The sequence below is a fragment of the Mesoplodon densirostris genome, chromosome 17, assembly GCF_025265405.1.
Source record: "Mesoplodon densirostris isolate mMesDen1 chromosome 17, mMesDen1 primary haplotype, whole genome shotgun sequence".
NCBI classification, from domain to species: Eukaryota; Metazoa; Chordata; class Mammalia; order Artiodactyla; family Ziphiidae; genus Mesoplodon; species Mesoplodon densirostris.
In genome coordinates, this window is record NC_082677.1 from 23441248 (window position 1) to 23453862 (window position 12615).

General features: G+C 42.1%; 1 protein-coding gene across 7 annotated transcripts in view; it reads left to right on the forward strand.

Annotated features, from left to right (window-relative positions):
• ENOX1 (ecto-NOX disulfide-thiol exchanger 1) overlaps window positions 1-12615 on the forward strand; it is a 320291-nt gene that overhangs the window by 182990 nt on the left and 124686 nt on the right. For all 7 annotated transcript variants that reach the window (XM_060080023.1, XM_060080025.1, XM_060080027.1 and 4 more), the window contains one exon: window positions 1930-2047. In XM_060080023.1, coding sequence (XP_059936006.1) covers window positions 1930-2047 — 118 coding nt within the window. The remainder of the gene's footprint in view (window positions 1-1929; window positions 2048-12615) is intronic.

Sequence of the window (12615 nt, forward strand, 5' to 3'; positions counted from 1 at the left end):
TGCTGAACCAGAGGCACCCTGTGGAAACAGCCTCAGCTTTTTTTTTTTCTCCAATCTTTTCCTTTCTGCCACCCTTCCCCACGAGAACAGCTAATGTATGACAGTTCGTCATTAACTGTAGGAACTAAACAACAGGCCCTTTTAGCCTTGTGTTTTCTTTCCACCTGAAGTTTCTTTGCTCCAAGTATTTTCAGGCCACCTCCTCGGGAACTGGGCTCTTTGTCAGTAGAAAGATTAGTTGTCCACAACCTAAAAACTTCCCCACTAATCACATGTGACATCCGCCTCCAAGACCCGATGGTGTTACTTAAGGCGGAATTGGCACCTCTTTCTACAGGGTGGCATGGTCAAGTGAGGGGACACTGCCTGTCATCCTGGTGCCTCTCAGGACTGCCCTGTGATGGGTGGCCCTGTCCCAGGGACCTTGCCTTCTGCCCTCCCCCTTTCCCTGTCTTTGGTGACTTCCCTGTCTTTGTCTGTGCACTTGTGGTTCCCAGGGTTCAGAGCTGACCATGCCAATGTGGTTAGCAATACAGAATTCCCTTCCCATCGTGCTACAGTTAAAATCTGTGTGCTAAGGAGAGAAGAGAGTTGAGAGCACGTATAACAGAATGATATAGACACATCCATCCATCGAATGAGCGCTTTAAACTGTGTTTAAAGTCATGCCATTAATACATTAGGTGTTGTAATTTAGTTTTATTCTTATTCATAGATTTATTATAAAGTGAAATTATTTTAACTGTTTGACATTTTTTTAGAGACTCTAATATAAATGGGGAGAAAAACAACAGTGCAGCTCTTTCCACCCCACCCCACTTTTTTTGTGTGTTTTTTGAGGACAGAACATATAAAAGAACACAATGGATAAGGATTTGCAAATATATAATTTACAGCTTGATCCAAAATAATAATATAATTATTTAATGTAAGCAATTAGTGTCCTGATTTTTAAGCACAGCAGTAAACAATTTATTGTGTAATTCTTTACTTTTTACAGTGAGTTTTCACATACAGTCTTGCAGTCAAACAGCCTTGTATTACCACTGCCCCATTTTTGTGTGAATAGACAAAGGCTCAGGAAGTTAAATGCCTTGATTGCAGTCACTTTTCTAGGAAGTGGAGAAAGAAATGATCCTTAGATCTTAAAGGGATGCTAAAACAACCATTACAACATAAACAATAAACCCCACATGATAATGTAAAACACCAACAAAGAAGGCATCTGTTTTCATTTTGTCTTCCGACATCATTTGAATTTCACCATTTGGATATGTGAATGTGTGTGTGTGTGTATGTATGTGTGTGTTGTATGTGATCACACATGGGCACATCCATGCAGGGACACTATTTTGCATGAATAATAATAGTGGTCAACGTTTTCAACTTAATGAACCAAGTCTCTCACATGATGCTAAGTGTCTCACATGCATTAACTTTTTTATCCTCAAAACTCTCCTTGTCACACTATCTCAGTGAGTGAATTGACACTAAGAAAGATGAAGAAACATCCCTAAAGTGACACAGTGGGTCAGTGGTAGACCGGCCTTTTAAAAAATTCTCTTGCTCACATTCCTAGCCACCCCTACGTTCCAGTTCTGGTAACAGGCATTTCTATGGGAGCCTCACGACAGCCCTACCAGTTGGACGTTATTGCCCCCCTTTTTACAAATGAGGAAATTCAGAGATTAAATAACTTGCTGAAGAGCCCTTGACTCACCATTGGTGATCAGGAATTTCTCCCAAGTCTGATACCGAATCCCTCGATTGGTCCACACCCCAGACCCCTCAGAACTTCACTCTAGATTAGGCGGGGCAGTGTTTGGGAGGTGAAGACATTCCTATGTCAGTCATAACACATGGAGAGACCATTGGGAAAGGTGTGTCATGTGTAGCTGACTCTGACGCCCGTGGGTCCTCTGCTTCCAGGAGCTCCGGAACGCTCAGAGTGAGCAGCTTATGGGCATCCGCCGAGAAGAAGAGATGGAAATGTCGGATGATGAGAACTGTGACAGCCCTACTAAAAAAATGAGAGTCGATGAATCAGGTAACGTGGATAACTGCCACATCCCTGCGAGATACCTTAGTGATCTTCCTAATCTTAGATGGGGCATAAAGATTGAGAAATGGCCACATAGCTCACTTTTATTTGAGTTAAACTAAACTTTCATCTTTGACTGACTCTGCCTTGTATTAATAGAACTTGAAATTCCTTCTTGGGAACGTAATGATTTAAATTGTTCCAGTTGTTTCTCTGTATGTGGGTCTGGGGCCACACTTATTTTCGGGGATATTTGCCTGTTCCCCTAAAAATCCTTTTCCAGAATGTGGCAGCCACCTCTGATGCTGAAATACAGATAAAATTTGGTTTCAATCAGTGTACTTCTTACATGGGAAATGTTGAATCCCTAAAGAAGCTTTCTAGCCTCTGAAGCAATGTGTGGGAGAATTAGACTGCTTTCCAATAAATTTTAGTTCCTAACCTGTAATCAAAGGGATGGTCCCATTTGGTACCAAGAAAGGGGCATCAATCCTTGATTTATAAAAAGGAGAGAAGCTTAAAGAGAACCTTGATTGATATTCTCTGCCTCATCTGAGATGCTGATTTAAAACTCTCTTCTCAAATTGTATGTAATTCCCTTGATGTTGTAAAAGCAAGCAGGAGAAGTGCTCACTCAAACGTAGGAGGCACCAAGGGAGACTGCTTGTCTGAGGGGAGGAGTGTTTCCTAAAGGGCCTGGGAACAACCACAGTCGCCACCTTTGCCAAAAAGGGAATAAAACACTCACCTCTCCCAGGCCTTTTTGGGTGACCAGGAACAGAGGATCTTTGCTAGTTTGGTTAGTAGAAGCCAAAATCAAGATTCCAAAATGGTCAAGTCATCAAGATTACAAAGCGGTCAGTTAGGTTGACCGGTCGGTTCCACATCTTGGCTGTTTTGAATAGTGCTGCTATGAACATAGGGATGCATGTTTCTCTTTGAATTATAGTTTTGTCTGGATATATGCCCAAGAGTGGGATTGCAGGATCATATGGTAATTCCATTTTTAGTTTTCTGAGGAACCTCCATACTGTTTTCCATAGTGGCTGCACCGACTTACGTTCCCACCAACAGTGTAGGAGGGTTCCCTTTTCTCCACATCCTCTCTAGCATTTGTTATTTGTAGATTTATTGATGATGGCCATCCTGACCCTTGTGAGGTGGTACCTCATTATAGTTTTGATGTGCATCTCTCTAATAATTAGTGATGTTGAGCATCTTTTCATGTGCCTACTGGCCGTCTGTATTTCTTCTTTGGAGAAATGTCTATTAAGGTCTTCTGCTCATTTTTCAATTGGGTTGTTTGTTTTTATTATTGTTGAGTTGTATGAGCTATTTGTATATTTTGGAGATTAAGCCCTTGTCAGTCGCATCATTTGCAAATATTTTCTCCCATTCCATAGGTTGTCTTTTCATTTTTTTTTTTATGGTTTCCTTTGCTGTGCAAAAGCTTGTAAGTTTGATTAGGTCCTACTTGTTTATCTTCATTTTTATTTCTATTGCTTTGGGAGACTGAGCTAAGAAAACATTGGTACGATTTATGTCAGAAAATGTTTTGCCTGTGTTCTCTCCTAGCAGTTTTATAGTGTCATGTCTTATATTTAAGTCTTTAAGCCATTTTGAGTTTTATTTTTGTGTATGGTGTGAGGGTGTGTTCTAACTTCATTGATTTACATGCAGCTGTCTAACCTTCCCAGCACCACTTGCTGAAGAGACTGTCTTTTCCCATTTTATATTCTTATGTCCTTTGTCAAAGATTAATTGACTGTAGGTGTGTGGGTTTGTTTCTGGGCTCTCTATACTGTTCCACTGATCTGTACGTTTGTTTTTGTACCAATACCACACTGTTTTGATTACTGTAGCTTTGTAGTATTGTCTGAAGTCTGGGAGAGTTATGCCTCCTGGAAACAACCTAAATGTCCATTGACAGATGAATGGATAAAGAAGATGTGGTACATGTATACAATGGAATACTACTCAGCCATAAAAAAGAACAAAATAATACCATTTGCAGCAATATGGATGCAACTAGAGATTATCATACTAAGTGAAGTAAGTGACAAAGAGAAAGACAAATACCATATGATATCACTTATATGTGGAATCTAAAATATGGCACAATTGAACCTATCTACAAAACAGAAACAGACTCCCAGATGTAGAGATCAGACCTGTGGTTGCCAAGCAGGAGGAGAGGAGGGGGAGGGATGGACTAGGCGTTTGGGGTTTATAGATGCAAACTATTGCATTTAGAATGGATAAACAACAAGGTCCTAGTGTATAACACAGGGAACTATGTCCGGTCTCTTGGGATAAACCATAATGGAAAAGGATATATATAAAAAAGAATGTCTGCATGTGTATAACTGAGTCACTTTGCTGTACAGCAGAGATTGGCACAGCACTGTAAATCAACTCTACTTCAATAAATAAATAAATAGTGGTCAGAATGCTCTGTTTTTCCAGGGCTTTAGAAGAGAATGCCAGAAGCATAAGATGATCACAAGAAAAAGCTCCTACATCCAGACGTATACAGAGGGGAGTTTCATTTCCCTAGAACAGTGGTTCTTAAAAGCATGGTCCCCAGTCCAGCAATGTTAGCATCACCTAGGAACTTATTCATAATGTAAATTCTCGGGTGCTACTCGAGCGAGACCTACTAAATCAGACTCGAGAGGATGGGGGAGGGGAGATGTGAGTTTCAGAATCTGTGATTTAAAGCCTTCGGCGGAATCCTGATGCAGGCTAAAGTTTGAGAACCACTGCCTTAGAAAATTTCCCTTTCATTCTCAAATTCCGTTCATTTGAATCTTTTAGAAGCTTAGCATGAAAGCAGGCACCACCACTATTTTTTGAAGCCATATATCCTTTGTCTGAAAAATGAACCGAGCGTTTATGTGTCAATGTATGTCTCTTATTAAACTGATATCAGATTTCTCAGGACTGCTCATTTATTGGGTTTGGATTTGTTTATTTGAGGAAACCACCTTCCACGCAGCATTTCTATTCTGCAGACCTTCATATATCAGAAGAAGAAAGTGAGTTTTGGGTGTGATTTTTCGTAAATTCAATGAGCTCTTCCAATAAGTAAATAAATAACTTTTTTCCTCAAAAAAAGCTTCCATCATTTTTTTAATCAGAGTTTTTCAGGACATCTCTGCTTTTCTGATTATGAAGAATACTTCCTTGTACTTTTGCTGTTTACCACGTATAGTAATTTATAGTGTGTCTTTGGCTAGATGAGGGGCAAGTTTACACAAAACCCGGATCCTTAACATCTTTATAAGGTAGGTGTAGAAAAAAAGAATGGAATCAGTCAGGAATTCTGATTTGAACCTGTGGCTTTTTTTCCCTTACTTTGGGAGGAGTGGCATTTCTTTTTAAACAGCCTGTCAATTTCTCAAGTAAGAATTATGTATAATTTCATAGCCTGCTTGGGATAAGACAAGAATAACAATGACTCAAGAATAGTAATAAGCCACAGAGGAGATCTTACAGACCATGGCAGCAAGCATATACCTGCAGGATTGGCCCCTGATCTGTGCTCCAGAAGAATCTGCAGGGATACCAAGGACCTCTCCTCTCAGTGGGGACTACAGGGGTCCTCCCTGGAAGTTCGACTGAAGAGCCTTCTTCCCAGACCTCTGTGGTTTTCCTCCCAGGCATCTGATAAGAGCCTGAAGTAGGACTTGAACTTGCACAACTTTCTCCAGGCTCGTTCCTTGGTCAGCAGAATTAATGAACACAATACAGTGCATGTTCCACACCAGGCCAAGGGCAGAGATGAAAGAACCGGGGTTCAAATGCCAGGCCCTGAGGAGTTCAAAGTCTTTTTTGTGCTTTTGGAAATGAGACGGACCCGGAGAATGCGGTGTGTGGTTTATGAGGAAAGCGCAAGACTGATTGGAGGGAAGGGAAAGCAACTGACCTTCCTTATTCCGCTGGGCCCTCAAGATCCTGCCAAAAGGCAGGTAGGTGGTGGTGGTTCTTTCAGCCGTGCATGTTCGGGGGGCGCAGCCTAACAGCAAGAATCCCATCTTGTCTTTTGACCAAGCTTCAGACAAGATCATGTGAACTGCTGAAAGCGGGGGACTGAGGCCCTGCAGCCTGAGGGAAACAGGCCTTCCAGCGGCATCTCCTTAGGTGACAGGCCACTCGTTTTTTTTAGGTACAAATTTGCATGTGTTAGTCTAGTCACCTCCAAGCAGTCCTCTGAAAACAGAGCGCTCTACTGAACGGGCAGGGGAATTGCCAGACCTGAAATAGAAGTGAACTTCTCCATCCTTTAAGGAATCCCTGCCCCCTCCTTTTCTGCCAAAACAGTGAGACCTTGTCTCACGGGCAGCAGCCGACCCAGGAATTCTTGGAAATCCCAGGGGATAATACCCTCCCTCCCAGGAGCCTCCGGCCTGCCCTGCCCTCCATCTTCCTCCTAGAACAAAAACCTGCGCAGGTTTTATTGCATTTCTGAGGGGGAGGTGGAGAGAATTGACTTTGGTTTTCAGAAAAAGCAAGGTTTATTATGTGAGGACTTGTATGATACCTTGGGTTCAATTATTTTTTTTTAATCAAAGTTTTTCAGGGCATCTCTGCTTTTCTGATTATGAAGTATACTTCCTTGTACTTTTGCTGTTTACCACGTATAGTAATTTACAGTGTGTCTTTGGCCAGAGTTCCGCCAGACCGGCTGTCACTTCCACATCCCTCTGGGCGGCGGGCCAGTCACTGCTGCTCAGCCGGTGACTCTTAAAGGGGAAAAAGGAGTTTGCTGGAGCCAAACTAAGATGCTGATAAAAATGAAAATGAGTTTTGCTAATACATTTGAAAATCAAGACAGATCTATCGAAGCATTCATTCAAGAAAATCGGCATCCTGCTCCAAAGTCTGCGAAGATAATTTTTGATAAAAATTCAAATGTATTGTTGCATATAGTCTGTCTCCTGCTGCAATCAAGCCAAACTTTAAAAGCCAGATCAATTCCTCCTTCTCCTTCTCTCTCTCCCCTCACCTCTATTCTCCCTCTCTCCTTCCCCTCACCCTTTCTCCTTTCTCCCTCCCTCCAGGTTGGCAGTGGGGGAGGGCCAGGAGTTGCACAGGAAGGAAGGGAGAAGAGAAGTCTGTCCTAGATGGTAAGGCTTCCCTGGCAGAACCTGATTAGTGTCAGTATTGTGAGTTCAGTGAGTCGGTGCATATGAAGCCCTTCCAACAGTACTTAGTGTGGAGCACGTAACAAGTAACTCAGTGACTGTAACTGTGCTTCTCATCTTAGTCATCCCCCAACACCTAGTCCTGGGCCCTTCACCAAGTAAGTGCTCAGTAAAAGTTGGTTGACTTCAGTTACATAATCCCCTTCCTCTGGTCCCTGTTTTTGATGGTTCCATCGCATAAGTTGATCAGAAGATGGTAGCCCTGAGAACACTTGCTCTGGCTAAACTGAAATGGCAGGCATTAAGAAGCGTGTTCAGACAAGAATGGTTCCTTTCTCCACAACGTTCAGAACTTTTGCACACCCAGAATTCAGTGCCACATGCTGAAGAGACTATGGACCAGAGAATTGAAACTCAGCATCATTCTAATGATTGACAAACACTTGTCAAGCATCTTCTTGTGTTCAAGACACTGTGGACACAGGGGGTATGGAGAGAGCTAGACACAGCCTACCCTGCACTCTGAGGTGTGAGATACTTTTAAAGAGATAAATAAACATTTCAAGTTAATAGAAATACAGTGCCTGATGCCAAATATATTTTAAGCTGTTAATTTAAATTCAAGATAAAGCGGAATGAACATCACTCTCCAGTGTATGTCCCTAACCCAATATTTGGTGAGTATACATTGTACATTGAACACAGATTTTAGAAGAGAGTAAATCTAAAACAGCCCTTGCTTAATAGACGACCCTTAAACCATTCCATATGCACAAATGCTCTTGGGTTTTAATTATACCTTATTTAAACTCTGAGCTCCTTATAGGAGCAAATACTCTTTTAATTATGAAGAATGTTTCCTGGGTTGTCAAGTTTCCATGGAAACTCACCACAAAATAGGTACGGACTTTTTTTTTTTTAACTCCAGTAAGAAGTCAAAGATTTTCCAGCTCTTTCAGCCAACTGAGTCAAATTAGGGACTCATAATTAAGTTCACTTGGAATCAGCAGTATTCAGTCTGTCTAAACAGTTTCATAGATAGCTGGAAGTCTTAGGTTAAAAAAATTAATAATAAGGCTGTCTCGGGCTATCCCCTGATCTCTTTGAACACCAGGACTGCCTTCATTTTTCTGATTCAGTTTATTTCCTATATGGAAGTGCTTTTGAAAGGCATAAGAATGCCCAACAGACAGATTACCATTAGGCACGAGTCCAAGAAGAGGTTCGCTGCAGCCCCCAGCACCAGCCTGAGCACAGAAGGGAAGGGCTACTGGATTCCAGTTCGGGGTCCTGCAACCGACTGATGGGGGCCTGACGGGAGCCATGTCACTATCAAGCAGCTGGTAGAAGCTTCCTTTTAGGAAACATTGAGTGTGATCCTAGCAGGCTTACTCTGGGGTCGCTCAGAACCGGGCAGAGGGACAAGGGCCTTCAGACGTGCGAAGTGAGATGGCTCAGTCTCCCATGCCTGGGACTGTGCTCCCTGCCCAGCGGACCCCCAAAGCCAGGAGCACCAGTGGTGAGAAGGATAGGCTGTTTGTAGACCTTCTGTTTTCACACGTGACGAGCGTCTGAAGGAGAAGTAGAACAGTGACGTGTGTCCGTCAGTCACCGCCAAGGTAAAGACGAGCGTTTTATTTCCAACCATGACAGAATGTCTTCTGGGAACCCAAGGGCCATACAAGGAGGTGTGATGACTTAAAACTTATATGGCTTAAAGATGATGAAATCAGTCTTCCGAGGTGGGCTGAGCAGCCTGCTTCATTCCTAATCTCTTGAAATAGAGCTTCATTTGCAAGGAGACAAGGCTTTTTTTCTCTGTTTCTGCCCTTTATTTATTATTTTTTTTTAATCTTGCTAATCTTGCCGAAGGAAATCAAATCATTGTTTATTTGGGGTAGGTTTTTCAGTTCCTTGATTTCATGTGCAGTTACAGTTCCCATTTCATAATGGATATGTTTCTGAACAGTGTAGAAATCATTTCTTTACCTTTTAAATGTAAGAGGCAGATGCTGTTACAGCGACCCCATGCAGCAGGATTCCTTTGTCACGGCAGCACTCCTGTCCAACCAGACCGTGCTGATCTGTTCTGTAAATTCACATTTGGAGGCTAAACTGTCTTTAAGCGGAGCCCCCTTATAATCTTATTTTTCTGTAGCCCGCCACAGTGCCGTATTCCCAGTATCGCTCTCATATATGCACAAATTTTCCATAATCGTGTGTTTCGTGTCCAATCGATTTGGGTTGCTGAAATTGTGTTGTGTCTCGGAGACCACAGATTTTTCCCTAATGCTCCAGCCACTCAGCCGAGCGGCGCCTCCAGAAAACCCAGGCGAGCCCTGGTTGAGGGTCTCCATCAGTTCACGCCTGGTCAGTACTAGCTTGGAGCCGGCTGGGTTCTCTGAGTAGTTTTCTGTGTGACAGCCCAGCACATGCTCCCAGCTCAGCCACCTTGCAGAGAGGACTCTGGCTCTGTCAAGCCCTGGCTTCTGGCTTGGTGACCGGAGCCCCTGGAGTGTGGCGAAGGGCTCCTGGGCTGATGGGTAGTTAGCAGGCAGAGGAGAAAAGTGAGGAACTTACCAGCCAATGTTCAGAAAGGGAGAAGTGCGGAGACCTTGACCCAGGAGGAATGGAGACAAATGGCCAGTGGGCAGCACAAGGTCACGGCACAGCCGCCCGTGCCCAGCCTGCGGCGCTGTGATGCCTTTCCACTGCCAGGAGCACCATGATCTAGGTTGCAGTTTATTATGTTTTCGGGGCATTTCATTCTGATAAGTTTTGATGCAGGATCATTCCATAGGGGAGTAGATTTAATCCTGTTTTCTTAGCAGGCTCTGAGGACACTGAGGGAATATTTATGTAATAAGGTGCAAAGTTGCTATGGAAAATACTATAGCAACCTAACATCCTCGCAGAGCCAGGCAGCCACTTATAACAGCAATCTAAATTTACATTTATTTTAGTGTCATTTCATCAACACTCTTAGTATCTCATTCTGACAGGATGTTAAAATATGTTTTCAGCTTGCATCTGAGCAAAATTAACACACTGTTGTTGGAATTTAAGTGGGGTTTGCACACCTTCTGGAAAAAAGCAGAATATTTTCGAGGGAGTTTAGATGACAGAATCTGGGTAAGTTTGTAACTCTCTTCTTTCTCTTTCCTAAATGTACAAAAGAATTCTTTCATGGCATTTATTCCTAGTTTTTCCTCTTAGTTGGTAACTAATGAGTCGGAATTTCTGATTACCAAATGAGGATTATCCTTTTCAACACTGACGTAATTTTTTAAGTGCTCACCTATGATTCTAGCTGGCGCTTATAGAAAACACTTTTAGTAGATCGGCTCATTGCCCTCCAGCACCATGTGACTTTTTGATAATGAAATCTATTTTTATATAAAAAATACCTATTCATTTTGGAAAGTCTAATGATTAAGGATAATAAAAGATAAAACTGTTAGTTATAACACTACAAAAGACTCTTTAGTTTCTGATTCGTTTTCTTCTTCACAGCCTAACTATATAAGCATTTTTGTGTGTATTTTTTTAATATATACATGATTATGTTTTTAGTCAGACCTTTTTGTATAACAAGTGGGGTTTTTTAAAGCTTTTTTTATATATTAATGAAATAGAAAATATAGAGCAAATGCATGTGTATCCTTTCTGGATCATGGGCTCCTTCCCGTGAACCTTTAGGACTTCAAGCTGTAATCTTTGAGGTGGTCAGAGTAGATACCTGAGGTCATTAAAGCCTGAAAATTGGGCCAGCCCTCCCCAAAGCATCTTTTAGGTCCCTTAAATGTGAGTGTGGCAGAGAACTATAGATACGTAGCTGGTTAGTAGTGGAAAGGTAGTATGTATTGATTTTCTTCTCTACCTCTCCATCTGAAATCTTAAAGTGTGACTTTAACACTGTTAAAGTGGGACATTGGCCAAAAGAATCGATACCAGACTATATTAAACCTATGCTGCTACCAGCTTCTTGGCCCTGATGTACTGTTTATGAACACCATTGTCCTAATTCTCCTGTGCCTTTATACTGCATCGTTCATCAAGACACAATTGGCGACATAAAGTTATTGTACCTTGACTCCTAACACTGTTGCCCATAAGCTTCATTAATCCAAGGCCTGAAGATCTACTGAAGGAATACAGAAAGTGAGGGCAGATATCCAATTGAATTCCAGTGAGCCACACTCAGTTAAATGCCCCATAACTAATGGAAAAAGTAATTGACAGAAGTAGCAGTAGTTATTTCCCCCCTTTCTTAGAAATTCCACCTTCCATTTATGATACTTAGAAGTGCTGGACGTGGAAGTTTATAGCAATTTTAAAAATTATTATTATAGGGCTTCCCTGGTGGCGCAGTGGTTGAGAGTCCGCCTGCCGATGCAGGGGACACGGGTTCGTGTCCTGGTCTGGGAAGATCCCACATGCCGCGGAGCAGCTGGGCCCGTGAGCCATGGCCACTGAGCCTGTGCGTCCAGAGCCTGTGCTCCACAACGGGAGAGGCCACAACAGTGAGAGGCCCGCGTACCGCAAAAAAAAAAAAAAATTATTATTATAGTGAGCGCTCCCATGTCTAAATGGCTTAGAGACGACTCTCTTTTACTGGCATGCATGTCCTTGATCCCAAAGAGTGCTCAGCAGACCTTCTCCCCAGCTCCAGGACACAGTGTGGGAAGCTTTCTGGGAAGGGGCTAGAGAAGGGACATTTTATTTGAGACTCCCCATTACCAGCAGAGAAGTAGGGAGACAAATTTCTGGAGCAAAAGTTGCAAAACAGAGTCCATTCATCGTAGTGCTTCAGGGCGGGTGTTGCAGGTTCTTTAATGAGCCTATTGTACTGATAACTTCTAGAGCTGCTTTGTCCCAGAGACCTCTGCATTCCACTTCCTGCATGGGTCATTGCCGCTTGATGCAGTTACCCAGATTTTCAGTGATCAGAATTACCTTAGGAATATGTAAATATCTAACACTAGGGTATTGGTTAATTAATCATATATCCATAAGCAGCCTTGAAAACAACCATGTTTTAGAAAACTATATAATGGCATGAGAGAAGGTTCTCTGTATATTGCTAAGTGATTAAAAAAAAGCAGTTACAAATCAATGTACAGATCATTCCAATTGTGTGTTTGTGTATGTGTTGTATTCACAATTTATATGTTAGGGGGAAATCTGTAAGGAGATAGGTCAAAATATTCAGAGTGACTATTTCTAGATGGTGTGATTACCAGTGATCTTATTTCTTACTTTCGCATCTCAAAAATTTCTACAGCACATACATGTATTATTTAAATAATTGGACTACAGTAAATATTAATATAAAAATTACCCAGGAGAATCTGTGGTGAAATTTGTATTGATTGAGGAATACTACCGGGCCATTTTTAATCACGGGAAAGTAGAAAGTAGTCATGA